The sequence below is a fragment of the Heloderma suspectum genome, chromosome 4, assembly GCF_057233095.1.
Source record: "Heloderma suspectum isolate Gila_16-S chromosome 4, 16-S_ref, whole genome shotgun sequence".
Classification (NCBI taxonomy): domain Eukaryota; kingdom Metazoa; phylum Chordata; class Lepidosauria; order Squamata; family Helodermatidae; genus Heloderma; species Heloderma suspectum.
Window position 1 is genome coordinate 59,317,670 of NC_139461.1, and position 27,621 is coordinate 59,345,290.

The 27,621-nt window shown below is 42.5% G+C and overlaps 2 protein-coding genes across 6 annotated transcripts in view; one reads left to right on the forward strand and one right to left on the reverse strand.

The window, feature by feature from the left end:
- CSPP1 (centrosome and spindle pole associated protein 1) overlaps positions 1–6,857 on the reverse strand; it is a 97,048-nt gene extending 90,191 nt beyond the window's left edge. For 2 of the 5 annotated variants that reach the window (XM_084849361.1, XM_084849360.1), the window contains exon 1: positions 5,613–5,730. The gene's annotated coding sequence lies outside the window, so the exon portion shown is untranslated. Of the gene's footprint in view, positions 1–5,612; positions 5,731–6,726 lie in introns of those variants that run through there. The other 3 variants (XM_084849364.1, XM_084849359.1, XM_084849362.1) reach the window with 2 other exon arrangements.
- Positions 6,858–7,014: 157 nt separating this feature from the next.
- COPS5 (COP9 signalosome subunit 5) lies at positions 7,015–22,223 on the forward strand. The gene is made up of 8 exons (XM_084849365.1): positions 7,015–7,253; positions 10,392–10,626; positions 11,242–11,370; positions 13,831–13,896; positions 14,934–15,019; positions 15,379–15,490; positions 16,869–17,017; positions 21,840–22,223. The coding sequence occupies exons 1-8, from the start codon at positions 7,102–7,104 to the stop codon at positions 21,922–21,924; spliced, it is 1,014 nt and encodes a 337-aa protein (XP_084705491.1). The 5' UTR covers positions 7,015–7,101; the 3' UTR covers positions 21,925–22,223.
- The last annotated feature ends 5,398 nt before the right edge of the window (positions 22,224–27,621 follow it).

The following is a 27,621-nucleotide window of genomic DNA, read 5'->3' on the forward strand; positions in this document are numbered from 1 at the left end:
GGTCCTAAAAGTAGATATATGAAAATAAATAAATAAATAAACGCCAATTTAAAAGTTCAATAAAATACAAAGTTACACATGTATAACACCACATACTGGCATACAAACAATTGACAGATAATAGAGTAGCTCTAAAAGCTGCCAGAACAGGAGCCTTCAAGCTTTCCACACAGCCTGTGGAGGCTTGGAGCTCTCATTAAGTTCTTAAGGGCGCAATCCTATGCAGATAGGCGGCCGCCTCAGAACTCAAAGGCGACCGCCTATCCAATGCAGGGCAGGAGAAGCATGAAGGGGATTGCTTCCTCTGCGCTCCTCCTGCCCTGCATTTTCGGCTAGACAGCTGACTGTCGCTGTCTAGCCACGAGAGAGCAGAGCGGGGGAGGAGGCTGCCGTACAACACATAGGATGTGTTGTATGGGCATTTCCGCCCTCCCCATCCCAGAATGCCCTCCAGAATGCCCCATTTCAGCCGCTCCGCACTTCTCTTGTGAGCACGGAGAACGCAGCTTCTCCATGCTGCCTGTGAGGCAGCGCAGAAGGGTGGGGAAGGTCGGTTCTCCGGGAACCGACCTTGGAGAGCAGGCTCCGAGGTCGGATGCCGAAAAACAAGATATCCTATGGCCATCTGGCCGCTGACTAGCAGCCATAGGATTGCTCCCTAAAACAATAAAGACACAAATGTGGAGGATGGAGCCTGATAAAGTCATAATTAGTTCCTTAAAGGGCACCCATCCAAAACTAACTGCTAACAGTGAATTATTTAAAAACATCACCAGTATAACAGCAAATCAAAAACATAATAGCCAAACATTAAAAAATATATACGAACTACTGTTAATAGTAGTCCAGCTTAATGCATGACCATCCAATTCATCTCTTCATTCAAGCCAGCTGGAGATCCGGTCTTTACAATAAAAATCCAGAAAGTTCCTGCTGTAGAAGTCTGTGGTGCAACTATTGCCCTTGAACTTTGACTTTCTCCAAAAAATAGAACTTCAAATAGTTGAGGTTATGTTCACATTCCAGGAAGTGTTGAATAAGGGGGGCTTGTACCCTCTGATTTCTCATACAGCTTTTGTGTTCACCAATCCTGGTCTTAATGGCCTTTGTGGTCATTCCCACATATATCTTTTTAAAAGGGCACATAATGGCATATATCACACCTCTAGTATTGCAATTAAAGAAGCCTTAATATGGATATTTTACATTGTCTATAGGGTTAACAAAGCTTTTGCCTCTAAAACAGTTGACACAAACACTACAACAGCCACAGGGAAAGTTCCCTTTTACTCCTTCCCCTAGAAGCGTTCTATCTATCAATTTGGACTTAGGTCTGCAGGTATTATATACCAAAATATCCCTGAGGTTCTGTTTTCGTTTATATGCTTTCTGGCATATCTTTTATACGCTAGGCCATATCCTTTGTATTAGACCACAGAGGAAGACTGTATGTCAAAACACATTTGGTTTATTTGGTATTGGTTATTTGGGGTATGGCCAGGCTTATACATCATGACCACATTGTGTTCTCTCTTATTGTTTTGATGTAGATATCTTTTACAGCATAATAGAAGTGTACTTTCTTGTATGGTTTTGATGTACATTTTTAAACTATATAGATAAAAACATTTATCACTAGATTTTGCTCCATATGTATTTATTATCACCAGTAAGCCCAACCCAGTTGTTTTATGGCTTTATTTCTTAAGGTTGGGGGATATTTCCTGTTTTTTGTTTGGTACACTCAACCAGAGCACCTCTTTCCAGTCTAGTACAACATCAAATCTGAAATGAATTCTGGTCTCAATAGTTACTCGAGATAGATCCATGTCCATCACTAAGGCCAAGAAGCCACCTGGAGTAGGTATTTCTCATCTGCCATGACTGTGAACTTGGACTGCCTTAAGACTACTTATCCAGAAACTCTACTGTACAGTATATGACCAGTGCACTAATAGATTCCCTAGCAAACCACTGAATAGAAATCTGTTTCCATTCTGATAGACTCATGGTCAAAATACCTGGAAAAGTCATACCAGAAATGTGGATTACATTGGCCACAACAGGTATTATTTCACTGTTGGCTTCAACTCTTTGGGGAGTTTCACATTACACTAGTCATTTCATAATATTGTTATGCCCATGCACCGCACTTCCAATGGTGAGACGTTTCAGGGGTTCTATCACTTACCCAGGATTCAGTTTCCTTAGAAGGAGGTTACTAGAGGCTGATGGCGTTTCTGTGATATAAAATTGATTCACGCATATATATGGTTGGGTGAGCATAAGATGGGGCTTCACAGCTTTAACATTTCAATAGATGCCTGCTCCCCATCATATGTCTAGGGGAACACATAATGCCATAAGATTTCCTGCAGAGAGCAAAGTCAGCTCTCCGCCTCCTTTTCCAACCCAAGTCCAGCGCAGACCAATTTTCTGCTACACACTCTTGTCCCCTCCCCGTGTCTAGTGGGGTGAGGGGAGAGAAAAATGAGTCAACTCTGGCTATCACCTATGCCTTCTTTGACCATCTTAGCTCCCACTGAAACACATCACCAAAATGTTCCCAGCTACCAACTGTCCTTTTTCGGTCTTAAGAGATATCACTTCAAGGCACCCACACTGATTACTTAGAGAAATCTTAAGAGTCAAGGATTATATAACTGGAAGGGATCCTGAATCTCTTTATAGTCATAGGCACTGGGTTGTGAAGGATCTCTGAAAGGTCATTCAGACAAACCCCAAACCCATAACAATATTCAATGATGAAAAAGTTTAAGACCAGAGTTAAGTCAATCTCATGTTGGCTCAAGCTCCACAAAGCCAGGAAATTGGAAGAATCATAAAATCATAGGGTTGGAAGGGGCCTACAAGACCATCAAGTCCAACCCCCTGCTCAATGCAGGAAGCCTGATTCCCAGGCAAGCTACCTTCCAAGTACTAACCAGGGCTGACCCTGCTTAGCTTCCAAAACCAGACGAGATTGGGAGGGGTGGTTCAAGCTTAGGCCGATTGTGCGATGTCACAAATGGTGCTTCCTTACAACTTACCTTCCATGCACCCATACTTTTCCTTGGTCTTTCAGGGCTAAATCCATATGGGGATGATGGAGTGCCTGGGACCAGCAAAGATGCCCCACATTGTCCTAGCCCTGTATTGCCTTATGAAGCATCTGAATTTTACTGTATTGCTAGAGGAAACTTCCTGTGAGCTGACCCATGCCTATTTGTTGCTTGTAAGCAAGCATAATGTGTGACATTGCACAACATCATTACTGTCCCAGGACATGTCTGTTCAAGCATTAGCATAAGCTTCCAATTTCCTGGCTTTGTGGAGCTTGAGCCAATGTGAGACACCTTTAACTCTGGTCTTAAACTGGCAGGGTTTTTTGATCATTGAATTTCGCTGATTTTTAAGAAGGGAATTTATTATTACAGTGCTCTGAAAAGAAAAGAAAAACACAAACTAAAGAACAAAATACAAACAAGTCATTAACTGAGTAGATATGTACAAACTAATAGATATGTCCTTGTATGTTCAGATTAACTGACTTCTGAGTAAGCCTGCATAGAATTCCAAGCATAGCTTTTTTTCTTTTCTTCCCTCTCTTCCTCAGTGATGTGTCAATCAGTGAGAGTGATTCCCTCAGCCTTCAAAATTATCTCATTCTTATCTCAGTTGACAGTTTCCTGCTATCCCCACTGTTATAATGCTGACAGGAACAGTGGAATTCAAAACACTGGAGTAGACGCGCCATTCTAGCTTCAGAGTGAAACTGAACATGCCTGACATAACTCTGCAAGCAATTGCTGCCATAGGCTTTCATGGGGCAGAAAAACCTTGATAATTTTTAAACCGCTGCTCAGAATTTCATCAAACCAATGAAAGGCACCACTCCATGACAAGCCTGAATAAAATACATCAGTAGTTTCCTCCAGAATTTGAAAGTAATATATGATAAGCCAAGCTACAACTTGAGTAAAAAGTACAGGTGTCCATTTTCAACACGTTTTAAGTTGCTCTATCTGTAGCAACTTGTGTTGGATTAGTCTGAAATTCTGCACAATTCTAGAGCACATCAGGTAGATTATGGTTGCCAAATTAAGTTATTAGCTCTAGAGTGTCATTTTTTTAAGTAGTAGAATTTTGAGGCTTGTAATGGCGGAACTTTTTTTTTTTGCAACTCCTGTGCCCCTTTAATATATCCAGTTCTAAGGACACAATCCTATGGCCCATAGACATTGTCTCAGGGGCCACAGAATACTGGAGATTCTCCCCTCCAAGGACTGAGACAGCACTTCGACCTCCGAAGAGAGAGTTGGAGATCTGCCCCCCGTAACCTGTCTCCTCGCAGCTGTAGTGGAACCATGCCGGCTGCCCTCCGAGGTCAGAAAAGCAACCTCGAAGGGAGGGGGGGATATTCTGATGGGCAGGAGGGGAGGAGACCATAGAGGCCACGACAGGAGTTATCCTGAGCCTCTTTCATCCTCCTTCCCCCTCCAAAGAGCTGCCGCTAGACAGGCTAAGAAGCCCATTTAGCAAAATATGCAGGGCAGGAAGATAAGAAGGCGAAGATCACCTCCGCTGCTCCTCCCACCCTGCACTGGATGACCGGCAGCCTCCGAGTCTGGGGGGCTTCTGATCATCAAGGGTGCAATCAACAGGATTGCACCCTTTGGCTATAATACCATGCACATTTAATAGCAAGTCCCATTGCACTCAGTGAGATGGACTTCTGAACAAACATGCTTAGGCTTATGCTGAATGTATTTGGTGAGATACTCATTATTAGTGCTAGAATATTATGACAGAACTACTTTTTAGGAGTCATAATAAGCGTTTCACCAATCTTGATCCTGAACATATGCTGTTCCTTTGTGGCCTTGGAACTTTACAAACTGTTCTTCAAAACTCTTCTTCACATAAATCTAGTTTTTTTGTATATATTTTTAACGACGATACAGCTATCTGAGAACAGAAGCCTTCTCTAAATCCAGACACGGAGTTACAAGGCAGGTAACACTGAGCGAGTAGCAGGGAAGGTTTTGTTGTGGGGAAGAGAGAGAGGCTTGAAAGGGAACAGCAACAGCCGTTTCCACGCGTCGGTTTCTTTAAGAAGCTATTCAGCGTTGTTAGGCAACCGGCATACAACAAGAACTGGGGCCTCTGAACAGCCCTTGCGGAAACAGACCGCGCAGTATGTGCTCCTCTGTAGAAAGACAGACTCCGTGTATGAACCCCGCGACTTCTAGGTGCACCACCCTTTCCCCCAAATGATAACGCCACGCACACGCACACACACACACGCGCCACCTTCCCCCAAACTCTTGGGGGGGGGGGGAGTTCCTTCAGCCCCCATGTAGCAAAGAGGCAGCTGCCACCTTCTAACTTAGGGCGGATATTTAACCCCAAGGTATATATTTAACCCCAAGGAGGTATACGGTCCCCCTTCAACAGCCACGCATACACACATACGCGAACTTTCCAGCCCTTTTCAAAAAGAGACCCGTCTTCTTGTGGGGGGAAAACGCATTCCCCCCCCGCTCCCTCGGCAGCGGAACACACCCACACACCGGTCTTCGCCATGGCTGCTGTCGCCGCACGGAACCCACCTCACCCGCCGTTCGCTTCAGAGAGGCCCAGCCGCCGGGGGGCTGTCAAGCAGCAGCTCCCGCCGACTCTCCCTCCCAGCCGTTCAACCGAAGTCGCTCACAGCCCTCCGCCTCCTCTGGGAGGAGTCAACCCAACAGCAGGCGAAGTTGTGTGTGAACAGCTCCCTCTACTGCGTGGCGCCCGGCGTCAATCCTAATTTATGGGGAGGGGGGAGAATTATGGGTTTGCCTCTGTTGTTAGGAAAGGAGGGGTGCTGGGTTTCGAGCCTCCTTTGAATCCTTTTAACCCCAGCTCTGTGTAAACTGCTTGCGGGTACTCAGCGGCGGAAGGCAATCGCTCTGTGCACACTCAGAGAAGGCCTCTACTACGATTGCATCAACAGACTCAAGGGCGAGCAGCCCCGAAACAAAACCCCTTGTAGGTAGCAGATGTTCGAAGTAGGGTCCCACTTCTTTTCAGGCGAATATATATGTGCTCCGAATAGGAGCACTCAGAATAGGAGTCTGGCCTAACCGCCCTACTTCTTTTTTCTTCCACTTTAGGCACTGATAGTAGGGTTTCGTGAGGTGCTTCTCGCGTCCTACTCTGCAACTCGAGCGTGCTGTTTAATTCTTATTTACTACGAACAGAGTTGCTAGATCTCTCCCCGATATTGGCTCCCCGATCTGGCCCAATATAGGCCAGATATAAAGTATTTCCTCTTTCTGATATATCTATAATCGGGAGAGATCCAGCAACTCTCTTCCGGGCAAATGAGAGTTCAAGAACAGTACACTGAAGAGCAGGATACGAAAAGCTCCCCAGTCAATGGAACTGGGTTGGTTATAATGGGATCATCAAAAGGCTGTCATTCTTGCTTATTTTGGTGCACTTCATATTATTTCAGAACGAAACTCAATAAAATAATTAACGGGATAAACAGAAGGAATATTTCAGAGGTGAATTGGTGAGGATATATTCCATCATAGTCTACGGGCTGTCACTTTTGTGTTCCTGTTTTTTAATTCCAGAAATCCTTTTTAAAACGCGCAGCGGCTGCCCATATAAATAAAAAGAAATTTGCGGCAGGTTTTGCGATGGAAGACGCGAAGCACAACAGAGAATGGCACGTACGTAACGTGTCGTTCACCGACAGCTGCCCCCCATACCGGCTCTACTAAGCGGGAAAAAGGTTTCAGGACAAAGCGGGCGACGCCCAGGCGGCCTTGTCTTGACCCGGCACCGCCGAAGGAGAAAGCGGCCGGCCTCTCGCGGGAGGCCAATTCCACAGCTTTTCATTAGGGGGCAGCTAACTCGAGGCGCCGGGGGCCGGACGGAACTATTTGCGAGGAGCTGCCTTCCTCCCGACAAACACCCACCCACTTCCGTAGTGTTTGGTTCGCGCCGTTGCGGCAAGCGGGCGGAGAGACAAGGCTGGGAGACGTGGGCTACCCGAGGCGCTTACTCTCGGCCTGACCGGCTTGGCTCTCGGCCTGAGGAGCCGGTGACATGGCGGCTGCCGGCCCTTCCGGGAGCGGGATGGCCCAAAAAACGTGGGAAATGGCCAACAACATGCAGGAGGCGCAGAGCATCGATGAGATCTACAAGTACGACCGCAAGCAGCAGCAAGAGATCCTGGCGGCCAAGCCGTGGACCAAGGAGTAAGTGGGCGTGTGGGCAAGACAGCGGAGCAGGAGCCCCCTCTCTCCCTGGCCTGGTTCAGAGGGCACGGCCCGCCTGGAACTGGGCTTTCCCGCCCGTGATGCAGCTAGGGCTGGACTTTGGGGCCAATGTCCAGGGCCCCGCAGCCCAGCCTCTCCCCCATGACCACCCAAACAGTGGCCCGTAATGAGGGCAGTAGATGCAAGCTCCATCTTTTTCCTATATTCATCGTGGTGCTATGATTTTAGTGGGTTTAAAATGCAAAACCGCACATTCTCAAGAGTTTCTTGTTTTTTAAATCAAGGCTGGCAAACAGGTTTGTTATAGCACATCAGGAATGTAGAAGAAGCTGTAAAGTATGGAATGGCAATTTTTGGGAGAGAAATACTAGCTGTGTGCTTCACAACTGAAGTAACATAATGCTTTTTAAAGGAGGGGCCTATAAGATCATTAAGTCCAGGGTCTAAAATTACCTAGCTGCACCACTGTTTACTGTGCCCCAATGTTCCTTCCTTCCAGAAGTGGGGGTGGGGTTGGCGAGGAAACAATGGCCTACTTGCCCCAGAGAGGACCTCATGCAGAGTTAATCTGAATTGGATGAAGAGGTTAGAGACGGCAGAGGAAAGGTAAGCAAAGAACTCTGGGCAAGTGACTACCATGGTATGGACTTGAGTGCAGAGAGGTAAGATCAGATCTTGGAGACCCTAGGGAGGCAGAAGTAACAGGACTTGGTAGTCGTTTGGATGTTAGCAGAGAGGAAAAAATGATGGAGTGAAAGGAGAACCCAAAGAAAGTAGGAATTAAGTTTGAATTCACTCTTCCGTGTCAGTACATATATGCTATGGTCCCTTGGTCTTTTGCCAGAGAAAGGGGAACTTTTGAATAGAGAACTGGCTGCTTCCAAAGTGCAAATCCTGATAGCTAATGCAGTGTCTTATTGTCATATTTATTTTATTTATTTTTCTTTTTAAAATGTATAGCCTGCACCTTCATCCAAAAATGGGTTTCAGGGTTGTATACACACAAATTTTAAACAATACAATATCAAAATATAAAGCACCTTGCATATGGGGCAAAGTGTAAGGCCACAAGGTCTCTGTTGGGAGGAAAGAAGCAGTTCACACATTTTCAGACCTGATTCTTTAACTTCCCTCTGTGTTAATTTTCCAGCTATCCATGAATGTGAGAGCTGAACAATTCTTAAATTAAGAGATTGGGAGTAGCAAAGTTCTGAACCTGGCTTTCCCACGTCTGAATGGAGTTTGCCATTGTACTGCACAGGTTGTTTGTTAAATTAAGGAAGAAATGAATTTTGTGATGTTCTAATTTTATTTATTAAAGATGAATATACTGCCCTATAACCACATTCTCATGAAGGCTTACAACAAAGAAAAATCCAATTAAAAATGCATACAACAAATCCATAAAACATATAAGAACAACATTTTTAAAATCACCCAGATGAAATGAATTTAAAGCAGAAACAGATTAAAAGGCCTGAGAAAACAAAAAGTATTTGCCTAATGCCAAAATGGCATCAAGGTAGGCCCTAGGCAAGCCGGGGGGCTTTCCAGTGCTGGAGTGTCACCACTCAAAGGGACCTTGCTCTAGTAGCCACTGCCACCTTTCATCTGGCAGGGGCATCTGGCGAAGGGCTTCAGAAGATATTTATGGTCCAGGTAGATGCATATGGAGACAGGCAGTCCTTCAGATGCTCTGGTCCCAAGCTGTGAAGAGCCTTAAAGTTCAAACCAGCACTTTGAATTGGGCCCAGAAATCGACTGGGAGCCAGTGAAGTTGGCAAAGTACCAGTGTAATATACCCATGCTGCCTGATCCCCGTTAGTTCAGATCACAGCTTTAACGCTGCTAACTGAAGTTTACGATCAGTCTTCAAAGGTAGTCCCATGTATAATGCATAGCAGTAGTCCAAACAGAATGTTAACTGGGCTTAGATAACTGAAGTCATGCTATCCCTGTCCAGGTAGGGTCATGGCTGGCTCACTAGCCTAAGCTGTTAAAAGGTACTCCATGCCACAGAGACAATCTGCACTTCCAGTGAAAAAGATGGATTAAGGAGCATCCCCAAACTCTAGAACTGAGTGGACACCACTCGCCTGGGCAGATGAACTGTCTACTAATAATTCCAAAATCCATGGTCAGCCAATGCCCTTATTAGGACCAACTAAATATGCACAAAATTATAGGCAAGTTTTCAAGATCTTCAGATCTTTCCATCAGACAAGATGTTATAAAAAGTTGAGAGAGTGGAGAGAGGGGGGAAAGGGCTGACTTAATGTTTAAGTCGTGAAGTCTGCATGGTCAAAGCCTTAAGATGAGAGTGAAGGAGGAGGTAGAGACTTAAATGGATTAGCCTCTGCTAAGTGTCATGCAAGTCTCAGGACTGTTCCAACCTAGGACTGTTGGAACAAACACACCATGGCTGGTTCCTCCATTTTTGAAAAGATAAAATCCAGTTGTTACTACCCATTTGTCTCTAACTTTAGGTGAAACACACGGTTTCCTTCATAGACAGAGAACAAAAGTAAAGAGAACAAAAGTAAAGAGAAACAAAGCAGTTTTTATATTAGCAAATTTGGTGATTACTTTTGGGTAGTGCATTAGGTAAAAAACGTCAGTAGAAGCCAAATTGGGTACTATTACCTAGTGGTTGGACAGAAGGTAGCCCTCAGAGAGAAAAGTTTCCTCTTAAAGTGTTAGATACTCATCTACCTCCCGTTGTTTATGACTTCAACATCAAGTCAGACTTTCTCTTCTCCCTCCCCCCTCCCTCCCCCCTCCCTCCCCTGCTTTTTGTAACCTCTTCCTGGATGAAGAAACATGGTTATTGAAAGCTTGCCCACAATCTTGTGCATGTTCAACTGGTCCTAATGAATGTATTGCCTGACCATGAGTTTTAGAATTTTTCCTACGGACCAAAACAGTTTACTTTATTCTATGTCTACTAACAGTACCTCCATAGTGTCTGAACTGAATTTCACTTTATTGCTTCTTGTTGTCAGGGTGAACACTCTTGTCTAAAATAATTTCTTAATTGTTGTCTGCATTTATCTTATTTTCCTCTCCTGTCCTAATAGTTCCCTTGCAGTTTTAAGATCTTTGGTCTTTTCATTGCAGCCATCACTATTTCAAGTACTGCAAGATCTCTGCTCTGGCCCTCCTGAAGATGGTCATGCATGCTAGGTCAGGAGGCAATTTGGAAGTGATGGGCTTAATGCTTGGAAAAGTGGATGGTGAAACTATGATAATCATGGACAGCTTTGCTTTACCAGTGGAAGGCACTGAAACACGAGTTAATGCTCAGGCTGCTGCATATGAATATATGGCTGCATATATTGAAAATGCAAAGCAGGTAAAAAGAGAAGCCTGGTTTCCTTTTAGCAATTTAACATGCACTAAAGCACTTCAAAATCACATTGGGAACTGAGGACACTTCAGCCTGTAACTTCTGAACAATGTGTGTTGCCTTCGAACACCATCTGGTCTCACTTATACTACCAGTTGAGTATAAACATGGGTCAAGTTGAGTTCAGAGGAGACTTTACCTAGTTTCCTCAGGAAAGAGCTGTTTCTTTATACACATTCTTCTGCTGCATTTCTCAGTTTTATGTACATCTTAATTATCTTAGGAATTTCGGGGGGGTCAGTTCTTCAATTTAATTTCTGCATTTGACAAGTGCAAAAGAGGCTCAAAATTATTAACTAAAAATATGGTAGCATACATACCATTGTCCTGCTTCTGGGATTCCTGGAGTCATCTGGCTGGCTATCCTTTTTGAGGAGAAAGGATGCTGGAGTAGATAATGCCTTTTTAATGGGGCCCTTCTGTTCATATATTGCTTTATTTTGAAATAAAATATGTTTATTAACTATCCAAACGAGGGGAGTGATCACACTGATTAAATGCCTTTTTAACAATGTGCTTTCTTCCTCCCCCTCTCTCCCCGCTTTTAAAAACTCTGGCTAGGTTGGTCGTCTAGAAAATGCAATTGGCTGGTATCACAGCCACCCTGGCTATGGCTGTTGGCTTTCAGGAATTGATGTCAGTACTCAGATGCTTAACCAGCAATTCCAAGAACCTTTTGTGGCTGTGGTTGTAAGTATAGTATCAGAACTTGTGAATTAAACACTAGAGTTTGACAATAAATTGTAAGTTGTAATGCTGTGAAACTACTGGATGCTTTGCCTTAGTATAGTGTTTTTCCTCTTGCTGGATTATTGTGCCATCAGGTGAATGCTATTAAAAAAAAAATTGCTCATGTTGAGTGGAGATCTTTCAAGTGACATCCGATATAAGAACTATCTCAATGATCTTTTTAACCTGTAAACGTAGCTGCATCTTTTCATTTATCACAACTAATTTAAGGCAATATTTGTAAGGTTGTTTCCTAACAAAGGCAATTCAGTATTTGCACAGTTTGCCAATCACAGAGCAAGAAATTCGCCTAAATTATTTTACACCAAGGATAGGCAACCTGGGCCCCCTCAGATGTTTTGGATTACAACTCCCGCCAGCCCCAGCCAGCATGGACAATGGTCAGGGCAAAACAACTAGAGGGCACTTGGTTGCCTACCCCTTGTTTAAACCATGCTCATGGAAACAGTTACTTGAGTTTATCAAATGGCCTTTTATATCTGGAGGTAGCAATCCTATAGCTTCTAGACATTCTCTGAGGGGCCGTAGAATACTGGGGACGTCAGAGACAGCACTCTGACCTTGGAAGGGGGAGTCAGGGATTCAACCCCACCCCCTCACAGCTGGTGGGGAAAGAACCGCACCAGCTGCCCTCCAAAGTCAGAAAAGTGACCTTGCAGAGGCAGGAAAGGGGGCGTTTTGGTGCATGGGGAAGGGAGTGGGCCAGACGGGCCAGGATACAATCTCCCTCCCTCCAAAGCACCACCACTAGACATGCAAAAAAGCCCATCTGGCAAAAAATGCAGAATGGGGAGGCAAAGATTGCTTCCACCGCGCCTCCTGGCCTACATTTGATGATCAGGGGCTTCCGATCATCAAGGATGCAATCAGTAGGATTGCACCCTTAGGTATTTTAATTCCTATTTGTGTTGACCAGTACAGGAGTTAAAATGAGCAAGAAAAATAATACAGGCTCCCTTTTCAAAAGGAACAATTCCCTAACTTCTCTGCTGTTTGTGAGAACATTGGAGAACTACAGTCTGTTGTTCGCCTTTCCAGGCTGCCTCTGTCTACCACATAGTATATGACTACTTGTACCATAAGTAGAACCCAGAATAACTCCCAGATGTCTCCCTATGACTTCATTAAATGCAATTAGGGGCGGGGGGGGGCATAAGCATTATACTCCCTGTTCCTAAAACGTCTGCAAACAGTACAGCTATAGAGCATGCTGTCTTGAATTGCTCTACAGAAGTACTAAATGTTGTTCCTTTTATGACAACATAAACTCATCACTTGACTTTTTCTAAAATAGGCTTGCAGCAACACATTGACCAAGTTTACATGATCACTGTGCCTTAAACAAGCCACAGTGCATGCCAGGCACCATTTGCCTAACCCGCCCAAGTGTGGCTTATGTCATCTGAACTCAGGTGACATGGGTTGTTTGAGGGGGAAACAACCCTCAAATAACCCAGCAACAGGCCATGGGTTGTTTGATATATTCACCTAGTTTCTTCATGAAAGCGTTGTTTCTTTATGCACATTCTTAGTGCCATATTTTCTCAGTGCTAGGTACATCTTAATTATTTTAGGAATTGGGGGGTGGGTGGGAAGTGGTCAGCTCTCGCATTTAATTTCTGCATTTGACAAGTGCACAAGATGCTCAAAGTTATTAACTCAGAATATAGTAGCATACATATCAAGACCTCCTGTTGGGTTATTTGAGGGTTGTTTTTCCCCTGAAACAAGCCATGCCGCCCAGGTTGGGACAACATGACAAGCCATGCCTGGGCAGGTAAATAGGCAAATGGCACCCAGTACATGCTGTGGTTTAAACAAGCCACCATGGCTTGTTCAAGCTGCGGTGATTGTGCGAATTGGGTCATTTTTTTTTTTTTAACAGTTTATTGTATAGCACAGTACAACATGCAGTGATGTTTCATAGAGGACCTAAAAGTTTATCTGTTTGTTGCAGCCTAAAACTTTTAAAATGATAGCAATCAGAAGTAAAAGATAATTTAATTTGTATATTACTGCTTTCAAGAATAATTGTGCATGTAAATAAATGCTTAAGAAATAGAGTTTTAAAAGACAATTGTCTTGAAATATCTCCAGACCTAAAACTTGCATTGTGGCATTGTAAATGCTTAATGTTTTCATCTTTCACTGCTCCATGAATGTCATAGTGGAGGGTTTCCTTCTCTTTTTTTTTGTGAAATTATAATTTAAAGCTACAAACCAGAATCTTTAATTGATACATAAATAAAATTATACTGACATGGTTTGGGCAATTTCTAATCAGACCTCTTTAAAAAGTAATGTAACAAATAATAAATTAGAGAGAGGGTTGTGAAACTGCCACATAACTGCTTCTTGGTGAGTGCACGGTGTACAGTAACTTCTAAATACATTTTACAGATTGATCCAACAAGGACAATATCTGCAGGAAAAGTAAATCTTGGAGCTTTTAGGACATATCCTAAGGTAACAGTTATGTAACCATGTTTATATGACACAAGATTGCCACTCAACAGATTGACAGCCCAGTACCAAACATTACAAGTGGTACAACCGTATGCCATAACCCAACAACTTGTTTACTGTCATAGCAAAGCTTGGGATAGTTGTTAACCCCATAATTTGCTATTCCTTTTAAAGTTTCCATTATGCCCCCAAAATTCCAGAATTAAATTACGGATTTCAGTCAGATGAAATAGCCTTCTCCAGTAGTTTCCTTTAGGAAGTTGATATGTTTGCACATACATGCCCTATTGCATTTAGTCAGTTTTATAGATGCTTGAGCAGTAACACTATTAAACTGAGTATGCTCTGTAGTAGGAGTCTATTGGGGGAACTTCTGTTTTAATGCTTTTGAATAAAAGGATCACAAGTCTATGTTTCGTGGCTTATTACAGTATTTTAGTGTTAGAATCTGCCTGTTTTATTTTATGGAATGCAACATTTAATCTTTTCAATGAAATATTGGGTTTTTCCATAAAAGTGGGAAACAAAAGTATTATGGAAAGTTGCTGATTATAAAGATGTTTTTATAACATTCATGCCTGTGTTTAAAATCTGTTTTAAATGTTGCATAGAGAAGCCTAAGATGCCCTTCTCAGAGGGAAAGATCTGACAGGCTGCCAGAACATTCACCCTATATCTTTAACTTTCCCTGTCTTAAGCTGATTTTACACAGAAGTGACATAGGGCAACACTCCAGTGTTGATGACAGAATGCAGGAAGTGAGGTTCTAGCAATGCTTCCATAAGAAAGAGAGCGTAGTGTGTTCCTTACACTGTTGGTCAGACAAAAAAGAAACGGAAATGTTGATGTAGATATCAGTCTAGAATTGCTAAATCAAAACAATGCAGCTTGCTTCCCATAAACTTATAAACCTCCACCTGAAATTGGAATGATCTTTGGTCAAAGTGTAATCAGTTTTAATGCAAAATTTTAAAAAGTCTGTTGGAAGAGATGCTGTCTTATAACTTCAGTTTCTTATTTGTATCTTTATCCTTCAGGGCTACAAACCTCCTGATGAGGGCCCTTCTGAATACCAGACTATCCCACTTAATAAAATAGAAGACTTTGGAGTACACTGTAAACAGTAAGGAATTATTTCCTAACACAGAGATTTTAGAATGTTCTCCAACTTGGAAAAAAAAGATATAGCTGTTTGAAACTATTAAGAACACAAATATTTGCTTCCTGAATAGGTATAAGTTGAGTTGTGTGTTTGTTTAGTATGTTTTTGTTTTGGAACAAAAAGGACAGCTGCACAAAAGATACGGTTCCCAATGTGTTTTGAAGAGATTCTTTAACAAGGTGAGGCTGCTTTGGTGAGAGACAGAGGAAAAATTGTCCCAAGCAGTTTTTAATCAAGAAGCATTAAATATTTCATTGTGTAGAATCTTCATTAAGGAGCTCGCTTTGAAAGTTTTTCATACACTTTTTCTTATGTTACAGGTATTATGCTTTAGAAGTCTCCTATTTCAAATCCTCTTTGGATCGCAAGTTACTTGAGCTTCTCTGGAACAAATATTGGGTGAACACTCTTAGTTCATCTAGTTTGCTTACTGTAAGTATCATTGTGGGTTCTCCTTATCAGCAGGGTGTTCAAAATGCAACCTTTGAAACACTTGTTCCTGCTTGTAGGCAGGAAGATCAAAGAACTGGTAAAATGGTCTAGCAAAAGATAGTTTGGTGTTGCAATCCAGGAGAAATATGTAACATGTGTGCTTCATGTACAACAGGGCATTGTGTCCCAGTCAACACAAATCTGGGGAAAGCTCTTACATTGAATTGATTGTAAAGAAGGAAGCTGGAAATAATCGGGAAGGAGCTCCTGCCTCCCTTCCAAACTTACTGCATATTTTAGGGAAGACTGCTTCTCTTGTTTAGCAACTAAAGGTGAAATCCAGTTGTGTCGGTCCGTTCTCGGAATGACGTCCATCAGCAGAATAGATTTCCCTTCTCCCCTGTGCTCCCCAAATCTGTTTTGGAGGTTTGAGAGACCCTCTAGAGCAGATTTTGGGGCTGCATGGGAAATTGCAGTGGGAAGGATACAATGAGAAAGGTCTGTTCCACAAGCAGAAGTCTGCTTGAGCAATGTTAGACGTAGTCTTCAAAATTCCTAAATTGCTATGAATTTATAACTTGCTACTACCAAAAGAGTAAACCTTGAAAAAACAAATGTGCTTTCAATCACTATTTAAGTACTTAACTATTATTACCATTAAAGGAATATTTAGATTGCAGTGGTATGAGTGTAAAGTTGTATTTTAGAAAGCCACTATAGATCAGATTGTGAAAAGTGCTCCAAACTATTGCATTACTTGAATTACTAAAATTAACTTATTGATACCATTTTAATTCTAACACAATTTCTAAGACAGCGAGCATTACTTGAATTACCAAAATTAACTTATTAATACAGTTTTATTGACACAATTTCCAAGACAGCAAGAAAAGGTAAAATATAAGACTAGGATGACTTAAGCTTCTGAAGCAAAGCAAGACAATTGAGCATTTCTGCCCTGTGTGACCTTAACTCTGCTCTATAACTAGTAACAAAGCATCAGAGATCTCTCCAGTCAGTCCCATGAGCAGTTCATTAATTAAATTGCACATCTTACAGTTAACAATTAGATCATACCATTAATATGTTCAGTGTATCCTTAATTCCCCCACACAACACGTTAATTGTATAGATTATAGTTCAGTTAAATGTAGTTTATTTACATATTTCAGTGTTTCATGTACATAACAGAGGTCTCCTTAACTTTAGAAATAAGCTGTACTTTCCTGTGATCGTTACTATTAGGTGGCTAGATGCACCAAACAAAACCTAGAAGTTTGGAAATATTTTAAAGTTGGCTACATTCGATACGTATTGTTCCAGATAGCAGTACAGATGATGACAGTTCTATTAATGTTTAAATATCTTCCAAATGCAGAATGCAGATTACACCACTGGGCAAGTATTTGATCTGTCTGAAAAACTAGAGCAGTCAGAAGCCCAACTAGGACGAGGAAGCTTCATGTTGGGTTTAGAATCTCATGATAGAAAATCAGAGGACAAACTAGCCAAAGCAACAAGGGACAGGTAAGCTCATTTCCATCCTGGGATTTGTGCTGAGGGGGAGGCTTATTGCTGTGATGCAAGCTCTGTAATACCAATGTTTTAAGTTATGACTTAAGGGGTGGCTGTCCTGCTTCCATCTTCTGGGGGGAATTTAAGAAATGAACTATTGTCTGATCGTAGCAATATGGTTACTGAACGGAAATGTTATGACACTTGAATATAGTAGTGTTTAAGATGGGTTCCTGTGCATTACAGTCAAATATCAATTGGCAGTTTTAGGGATTACAGTTGTTGTTGTTTTAATCTTTGGGGCTCCTAGATATAACAGTCCCAAAATTTTCAGTTTTTCCTTTCACCTTCATTATATAAGCTGAGATAAATAAATATTGGTAGGAACTGACACAATGGCTGGGAGCCAAAGAAGTACATGCCAGTGCTTCTGTGTGTGTTGAGGGGGCTGGCCAATTTTTTTCCCCTTTGAGTGGCAGTCCCTCATACTTCATGGAGTATTTCTCTAGAAGACCCCTCCAGTTTTTGAGGGAATGCACAGCAGATTGCCACTGGCAGAAGTGAACTGAAAACCCCTTCCTCGTGGTAGAACACCACATCTGGCACTTTGGATCCCAGACTATATAAATAACGATGTGTATTTCATTACAAACTATGATCAGTTTTTTGTAGAGATGGTAGGAACCTCCCCAGTTTGGTATGAGGAGGCATCCAAAAATGGGTTAAGTCTCTCCTACAGCCCAAGGCTCATCGTTTGACTAAAGTTTGTCTTAATGCTGATGAACTCAGGCTCTTCCTCCGGTTCTTCCCTTTCTTTTGCTCAGGATGGAGCCTTTCTGATTCCTTTGCTCTTATGATTTATCATTCTACTTAGTTCTTGCTATTTCTCTATCTGCCTACCTTTTTCACAGCCTCACTAATCTCTTGAACCTTACTGCTTGGCTTTAAAAAAAAAACCCACACCTTTCGCCGTTGTTTTGTAGCTCCCAGGGTATATCATAGCACGCCCCCACTTTCAGTGCATTCATACCTGTTGTTATCTGGCCAACTTCCTACTCAGTTCCCCTCACTAGAAAAGGCATGTCTGAAATTCAGCAAGACGCTGTCTTGTTTAACAAACCATAGCTTCCTGGTCAAGTCCAGAAAGAGTCATCTTTGTCCAGGCAAAAGAATAGTCTACCTAGGCACCCTGACAGACACCCACACAAGGGAACCATTGCCCTGGCCCCAGAAAGGATCCTCAAACTCCAGCAAATGATAAATGCAGTCAGGTGCATTTACCATCAGGTAAATGATGTCCCTTGCTCATACCCTTGGGCTAATGATATCATGCCTGGAAGTTTTACTGTAAGCATGCTTCCACTTCTGCCCCTCTTTAGTGATTCCTCACCAGAATATGATTGCCCACAAGCTCCACATATCAATACTAGAAGGGGGGGGGGGGCTAAAAATTGAACAATTCTTTATTATGAAATATTTTGTTTCAGGATGATGAATAAAATATTTAAGACAAGTGTTTATGTATTGCTACCCAACCTTTTCTCCCACAGAATGATTCTAAAAACGATATAATAGGAAGACTTTTATGTAAGAGTAGAGATGTAAAATTCTGGAAATTTTGACGCCATGGGGAGAAGGTTTTCTTTATCCTCTCTGTAAGACTCCCAGCATAGTTACTTTTTCCCATTCCTTATGAAAATTATTGATCTAATGTATCTTTTGCTGATAGACATTTAGGAATGTTCAAAGTCATTCTCAGTTTCCCAACATGTGACTAGAATCACCATATCATACATGAAGAAAAGGTGCGTTCTTGACAGTTTGGGGTTTGTTCTAATCAGTCCTGTCCTCTGTTTCTGGGCTTGTTCTGGTTAGATGCAGTAGCAGTCAGTGGGGGTGTTTGAACAATCGTGGGGGGGAAAGAAGCCATTGTGGCTTCTCCCCTCGCCCCCATATGTGCCGTGTGCGTGCCCATCTTTCACGTAATTACCCGCACTGCAGCATGGGTTGGCATGTTGCCCAAACCCAGCATGCAGCACAGGTGGCTTTGTGGGTTGCAAGTCGTGGGTTGTAGGGTAAGTACGAAGCCATATGTGCTAGGTTTGGACAACATGCCAACCCACACTGCAGCATGGGTAATCATGTAAATGACAGGGAGCACAGGGCCAGTGGAAGAAGCCATGATGGCTTCTTCCCCCACCCCCTATGATCATCTGAACCCAGACAATAAATGTGTTTCTAAAACCCACATACGAGAGAAACGTTCTACATTATCCCACTACTACCACCATATATGATGGAACAGTGTGTGTATGTTTAAAAACTTGGAGGTTTGGGTCTATTGAACTCACTGTCTGTTGAACTCACTAATAAAGTTCCCAATTAAACCTGAGTATTAAGAAATGCTGCCTCAGCTATAACTCTTTTAAGTGCAGCCACCAAAATAAACCCTCTATAATTAAAAGAAACCCAGTAGTCTGGTTCCTGTGGTGTAGGCATGGGATTGACACCACCACTAGAGGAAAAATTAACGAAAATTAAGATGTTATGGGAAATTATTTACAAAAGAGAATAAAAGGTCATTCTTCAAATAATAGTATTATATTGCTTAATGGTTCCTAAATTAAATATGCTTGGTTACTGTTCCTAAACAGGTAAGAGCATCTTCCCCAGCTAAATAAGCTCTCAGTGGCTTTTCCTTCAGACCAGATTTTCCAAAAGTCCACCCCAACCAATTCCTCACAAACAGGAACAGATGCTGTGCGCCAGTCTTCCTCTGCCTTCAACTCTTCCTACTTCTTCTGGCACCTAAGATGATTCAAATGTTTTGGGAATTACTTGCTGAAGTTCCCTCTGGCCAGACATAAAATAGGAACCTAAAAGGTATTATTGATTTGCTCATAAAATTATCATGTTTGGTATATTGAATTAGAAGTATAATAATTTATTCTGACAATTATAAATTTACTGAGTTTACTTTTAAACGTTTTTAATTTTAAGTACTTTATGAGCAAACCAAGTTATACATAATATGTTCCTGGAGGGTGTGGCTCAGAGTTTATATTAGATGCACACAAAACCTTAGACATACAGAATTGCTGCTTGTGTCCTTCAACCCTATTTCCTTGGGGAAGAAGGCCTCCAGTGTCACACTAGCTAGGTGGATTAAGGCATGTATTGCAGCCTGTGCATCTCGGGCCTCTCAACACTACTGACTCATGGCACAGTCTAAATGGGCTGTGGCTCCTTCAGCAGCATTCTCAACTAATGTTCCTCTGGCAGATATATGTAAAGCAGCTTTGCGGTCTAGTCCCAACACCTACCAGACACTATAAATAAGATACCTTTCACCTCTACACAGGCTGCCTTTGGGAGGAGGGTACTACAGCATGTCATATTTCATTCCTAATTGGAACTATCAACAGTTACCTACCCTACCAATGGGCCTAGCTGGGGGTCATGCCATTGTTGAATGTCTCACACCAAACTGGGAACAGAACATTGATTGTTCACAGTGAAGGTTCCTTCCGGTTTGATGTGACTAAGACGTCCAAACCACACCCTAGTATCAGGTGGCTGATTAATCTCAGGGCAGGGGCATCCTGGCATGTATTGTTGAGTTCTGCCACAGCCTGTCGGAAGGAGAGCCTCCTTTCCTCATCTCCTTCCATCTCACCCCTGGTTTGATGGACTCCTTGTTATCCTGTCTTAGCTTAGCCACAGGATGGAACTGGAGGAGGGGCCTGAGTTCACCGGCCCTAAGATAGACTTTTGCCAGGTAATCCCTGCCCTTCCTGGGCAATGGGAGAGATGTAACCCATTGTTAGATGTCTCCGTCACATCAAATCAGAAGGATCCTTCATGGTAATTGACCAGTGTTCCAATCTTTGACAGCTTATTCTAGCTTTATTTCCAGTCAAGGTTTTTAATACAGATTCTAGCATTTACTCGGTCTTTCCCTTTTTTTACAAACTACCCTGCTGTTCCTCAGAGCAGGTAGTTCTATGTGGTTTCATGACAGCCTTTCATCTAGCTTCAGCAGTCTAACTATAGCGTAAACATATGAAGTTGCCTTGTACTGAATCAGACCACTTCTAGTTCATCTAGGTCAGTATTGTCAACACTGTCTGGCAGCATTTGTCCAGGATTTCAGACAGGCCTTTCCCAGCCCTGTCTGAAGATGCCAAGGATGGAACCTGGGACTTTTTGTCTGCAAAGCATGTTCCCCGTCACTGAACTATGGCCTCTTCAGACCATTGTCTGGGTTTACTGGCATAAAGAAGATGTAGGAAGTACAGTGAAAAAGAAAACATTTCACATTTTTCAATCGGAGTACATGGTGCTTTGCAAATAATGAGAGAACAGGTCCCTACCCTGAGGGGCTTTCACAAATTGATTCAAGGAAGGCAATAGAGAAAGGGGAAGGAAACAAAAGCAGGAGTAAACGAGAAGAATATGCAATTATTTCAGTTGGACATACTTCAGCTTAGTTACAGAAGTATATCTGGACAATACAGAGTTCCCTGTATCTGCCAAAGATACCTAAACTATTGACATAGTGCAATAGGATTCTTCTTTGCTGTAGATTAGATGTGTCGGTCCCATGATGTCTGTAATTGTGTACTCATACAAAGAGTGTTTGAGTTTACCTTTTAAAGCAAATAGCTTTTGATAGTAGACTGAATTATTCTGCATGCCTTTACATAACTGGACAGTTGTGGAGATTCATGGGGTTATGGGCACCGTGAGCTCCCAAAACATTGGAATAACTTGCAGTGCTGTGACAGAATTACATTTAGCCAACTTTAAATTTATGCTTTTATTTTTCCCTCAGCTGCAAGACCACCATAGAAGCAATACATGGATTGATGTCTCAGGTTATTAAGGACAAACTTTTTAATCAAATTAATATTGCTTGAAGTAGATCACCAACTGATATGTATCTTCAAGATGGAGAAAGACATACCTATTTGGACTTGTTCAGTTGGGAACTGAAGCCAGAATGGAAACCTTCAGTTAATTTGTAGTACTTTAAATCATCTCTGCCACCTCTTTGCCCAGTTTTAAGAACAGTACTCTGAAATTTATTGTAACTCTGTTCTTTACCATAAAGTTTTGGTTGTTGCTTCAAAAGAACAGTAAATGTGACTGTTCCTGGATGATGGAAGTTTACAATATATCTCTTTGTCAATCTGCAATAAAGAACTCTTAAAATGGCCAGCTGCTTTTTTCATTTTGCTTTGTTTAATTTTATCTCTGAATTTCATCATTCTTTCCCATTCCACTTTGTAGAACTCTTGAGCCAGAGACCGTAAATTGTTCCTTGATTAGACCTTCCAGTCTCTCCAGTTCTCAAAGTGCAGAAAACACTGCACAGTCTCCCTACAGTACATAATCTGCTTTTCCACAATCAGTCCATGTCTTGGAGCACTGTTGTTTCCTGAAATCCAAACCTTTCTAATCTATACATTAGATTAGTTCTAATCTAACCCATTTGTGGTTGTATTCGTTGTGGCTTTCCTCACAAGTGTGTCTACTTGTATTATCCTAATTTCTCTAGGCCAGTATTTTTGGGAGAAAGTACTCAGTCACTTCTGGATCCTGGATTAGATGGACCTATGGTCAGATCCAGCAGGGAGAGTGTTCTTATAATACCCTGAAAGGAAACTGCCAGTTCTTCGACAATGTGGATAATTAAAGACAATTTTGTTTCTATGTTACAAAACCAGGCATCTCCTTAGTTTAAATCTTTTAGGTAAACTTAATGAGATTAAATTTCTTAAATTAAATCTCTGTCAGATGTACTGATTGAATGTTCACAAATTTCACATGATGATTCCTATATTAATGTGCATCATACCTAGGGATGTACAAAAGTCACTTACCTTTTCGAAGGGTGACATTCGCGGTGGGGGGGAGGCGCTCCGTCCCTCCCCCCGAAATTCTCTCTGGCCGGCTCCACTCCGCGGTGATTCTGCAGAGCCGCCAGCCAGGGCCGCCCGCAGCCGGACATCTGGCCGCTGGGCAGCCTGCAGGGACACAAATGGCAGCTGCTGTAGCTGCTGCCATTTGCGTCCCTGTATTTTGCCGTGATAGGCTACGTAAATATTTACGTAGCCTATCACAGCAAAAAAACAAAACAGCGAATGCAAATGGCGGTGGCTACAGCGGCCGCCATTTGCATTCCCTTTTTTATTTGGTCATGATAGGCTACGTAAATATTTACGTAGCCTATCACGGCAAAAGAGATGGGCGCAAATGGCGGCCACTGCGCCATTTGCACCCCCCTCTTTTGCCGTAATAGCCTACGTAAATATTTATGTAGGCTATCACGGCAAAAAAAAAAGCGCAAATGGCAGCCGCCGTAGCCACCACCATTAGTGTTCGCTGTTTGTTTGTTTTTTTGCCGTGATAGGCTATGTAAGTGAAGAAGCGAATGGCAGCCACGGACACGGCCACCATTCGTAAAGCAGTGCAAACGGCAGCAGGTAGGTGTCCCATTTCACGCGCCTTTCGGGGGGCAGGGGCTTCGTTCCACCATGGATTTCGGTGGGCCAAATGCACTAGCATTTGGCCTCACTGAGATCCATGGCGAAATTCTCTTGACACCCCTAATCATACTACAGTCCTAGATATGTGGAAATGACTACAATTGGCTTCAGGTAAAGTTGCTTAGAAGTAAAGTCTATACTCGGGGTGTTGGTGTGCTAAAATTTCTGTGCTTAGTATTGTGCTATAAAACTCATTAAATAATGTATTTATTTCATAGTTCCCTGAATTCTTAAAGAGGTTTTGTATCTCAGTGTACAGCTTTGGTGCATTTCCAGATGAAGAACGTTACAGTATACATTAGAATAACTCCCTTGACTCAACCTCCTCTCTATGTAATTAGCAGAACTACCTGTAGCATCCTGAGCTGAGCTGGGACTGAATGTTCTTTCCTTGGACCAGGGTGGACGCTTAAGTATCTTTTGCCCCCTTGAAAGTCCCATGTTCCTTCTTCTAAACTTTCCCTTCCCGATAATGTGGGGTGTAGGCTGTAGACGTGGGGTGATTGACAGTGCAGGCACATGGGGTTAACCACAACAGTTTACTGATAATTTAAAGCAAGCATCACAGCTAAAGGTATTTATACTATAGAGCTGAGTGATACAAAAGGCATTAATAGAAAATAAAAGTTGCAAAATGCAAGTTCCTTGACCCTAGCTGTACTTCGATTTCTCCAAGCTGCTTCTTCCTGTTCCCTCTTCAGGCTCTGGCCTCCCCAGCTCTGCTCTTACAGCTCTGTTCTTTCTGACTCTTTTTATACCCTCACCCAAAACCGAAAATGCTTCAAACCTGAAGAAATGAAACTTAGCTGACTTTACCAAGGAAATTAAACTACTCTCAGGAATACCCCCTCCCAACAAAAATCTCTAGGCCTGACCTTTTTCCTTGCCTTTGTAGGCTTCAACCTTCACAACGGGATATAACTATTGTAGCCCATTTCTCACCTTCAAACCATTCTGTAGCCTATTCCTTCCCCACTGTTACATAAATCACTAAAGAAAATCCAAGCCATGGTCATCCTCACTTCAAAAGCAGGATTACTCAGATGTAGCTACCTTCCTGTAGGCACTACCCCTTAACAGTGTTGTGTGAGCTGAACACGCTCCTTGTTGGTTGTCTAGCCGGACAATGGATCACACTAGACACGGGTAAGACTTCTGGATCTAAAAGCGCTTTATTGCATGACCAGCAAGGCACTCTGTCAGCAAAGGGGCAGAGAGCCCCAAGTGTTCAGTGAAGCGGGCTTTTATACAGAGTAATTCGTCACATATAGGGAAGAACTCTAGCCATGCTCTAGTAGCCACATTACTTGGAAGCATTCACACAGTCTGTTATCTGAAAAGGGACTGAATGTTCTTTCCTTGGACCAGGGTGGACGCTTGCCAGCTACTGACACTCAGTTACTGGACAAAATACAATCAAAATACAATTATCAGCCTGTAGTCTGGGGAGGAATTGATCCTCCTTAGCAATTCTCAGGGAAACTGCTTACCGGCTGTAATTTGCTTCTTGCAGACTACTATGCCAACAACATGGAGTAACTCTGGTTCATACTAAACACAAGCCATTCTGGGGTACACATAACACATTAGGGGTGAGGTTAAAGGATTCTTTCTACAACAGCTACCACCCCATTGTTTGCATATCTTTCATCCTGAAAGATCAGCTCCATCAGGTTCCTCCCTCCCCAGCTATCACCATCCAGAAGCCCTTCCATCAGGAAGCAGCAGAGGGAAAGATAGCAAATAGGCCCACTCCAGAAGCTCTACTGAGAGACCAGCTCTATTTGGCTACTCCCTCTGAACAGGGTCCATTGAAGCTAGTCATTATAAGAACCTGGTAAACTTGGCAAGAATGGTGCTTGACTCTGCCTGTTTTTCTCTTCCCTCATCCATTTTTTGTCATGACTTTTAGAGTATTAAGCCTGTGGGCAAGGAATGTCTTATTGATCTTACATAAGCCACTCTGGGAACCTTTTTTTTTTTTTTTAAGCTGGACAGCAGGGTAAAATGCTTTAAAAACATTTCCTGGAAGGCCTGCAAGGAGGATCCAGGTGCTGTTCTGCTTTAGGTGTCTGTTGTTCGTTACAATTCAGTGGCACAACATAGATAGTCAAGAAGAAGATCAACAGTCTGTCTTTTGAGTTCTTAATCCTTTACTAATGTATGAGCTGTATACAACTTCAAGCAAGAAAAAAGCAATGCTTAATATACAAATATGAGCTTTTAATTATATTGTAGTACAGGAAGGATCTTTCTAGGGTAGTTTGGACTCTATTCCTGATGATGAACATTTTTCATTTTAAAGTTCCCAATACTCAAAATTGTGGAAGAAAAAAAATAAAACATTCTTGTATGGAGACCGCAAAATTAGGTCTCTTCGGGCACAAACCTGAGAGGCCTAGTTTTGCTCTGCTGAGCTGCTGCCAGCAGGGTGGAAGGAGGGACAGGGGTGCATTTTGCCTCTCTGTCCTCCATGTTTTGCTTCTTTCTCTAAATGGGTCTCTGAGCCTGTCTAGAGAGGGCATGCTGTGGTGGGGGGCAGGACTGCAGTTGGAGAGGCAATAGGATTCTTCATATCCTGGTCTCTCTTCTCACATTCCACCATCACGCTCCCTTCTGACCCCTCAGGAAGCAGCCAGGAGGGGACAGGAGAGGGATCAGACACCAGAGTCCCACTTCTGAGGTCACATCAGTGTCTACAGCCTCAGAGAGGAGACTCATGAATCCTATGGTCCCTGGGACACTGCCAGGACCATAGAATCGCTCTCTTAAAAGTTTTGTTTTACAGTTAATCAATAGTTCGGCTTTTAAGCCTTTATTATACAAATCACCTCAATAAAGTTGCCAAAGTAGGCTGAGAAGAAAGATTATTAAGATCAATTTCTCAAAACCTGATTTATCTTTTTTACTTAATAAAGGGTTATTCCAAATTTTACTTCCAGAGGTGCATAATCTCTTTTGGAAGCAGTGTACTTACCTAAATAGTAGGGAAGTTAATGAGCCACAATTGGTCAAAACAACCACTTAAGAATATAAGAAGAACTGTACTGGATCAGACCAAAGCCCTATCTAGTCCAAGCATTTTGTTCCAACACTGGCAAGCCATATGCCTTGGGAAGTCCACAAACAGGACATTAAGAGACATAGTCTTAATAAGAGATATACCACCGCTTAATAAGAGACAGACTGCCATATTAAGAGACATAGTGCCTCTGATACTGGAGGTAATATATAGCCATCATAATAGCCATTAACAACTTTATCCTCCATGAATTTGTCTAATTCCCTTATAAAGTAATCCAAGCTGGTGTCCATCATTACAGCTCGTGGTAGCAGATTCTATAACTGTGTGAAGGAGTACTTCCTTTTGTCTGTCCTGAATCTCCCACCATTCAGCTTCACTGGATGACCCTGTATTATCTAGTATTATGAGAGGGAGAAAAACCTCTTCCCATTCACTTTCTCTACATTATACATAATTTTATACACCTCTGTTCAGTCATCCCCCCCCCCCCTTACTTGACTTTTTTATAAGCTAAACAGCTGCTAACTTTGTAAATTTTCCTCACAAGGGACTTGCTTCAGCCCCTGGATCATTTTAGTTGCCCTTTTCTTCACCCTTTCCCGCTCCACAATATGTTTTAATTGTGGTGACGAGAACTGTACGTTGTTTGTGGCCGCACCATAGATTTGTATAAGAGCATTATGCTATTCCCCTTTATGGATCACTGCCTTGTTGTGGCAAAGGGGCTTGCATAACTCAGTGAAGCCATAAGCTATGTCATGCAGGGCCACCCAAGACCGACAGGTCATGGCAGAGAGTTCTGACAAAATGTGGTCCACTGGAGAAGGAAATGGCAACCCACTCCAGTATTCTTGCCAAGAAAACCCCATGGAACGTATCACAAGGCTAAAAGAGATGACACCGGAAGATGAGCCCCTCAGGTCGGAAGATGTCCAATATACTACTGGGGAAGAGCAGAGGGTATTTCCAAGTAGCGCCACAAAGAGTGAAGTGGCTGGGCCAAAGCCAAAAGGACACTCAGCTGTAGATGTGTCTGGTGG

Excerpts from the sequence above, each read along its gene's own strand:
- COPS5 (XM_084849365.1), top strand. The coding sequence starts at position 7,102 with ATGGCGGCTGCCGGCCCTTCCGGGAGCGGGATGGCCCAAAAAACGTGG. Across the intron at positions 7,254-10,391 it reads GCCAAGCCGTGGACCAAGGA|CCATCACTATTTCAAGTACT; the intron begins GTAAGTGGGCGT and ends TTTTCATTGCAG. Across the intron at positions 15,491-16,868 it reads GTTCATCTAGTTTGCTTACT|AATGCAGATTACACCACTGG; the intron begins GTAAGTATCATT and ends TTCCAAATGCAG.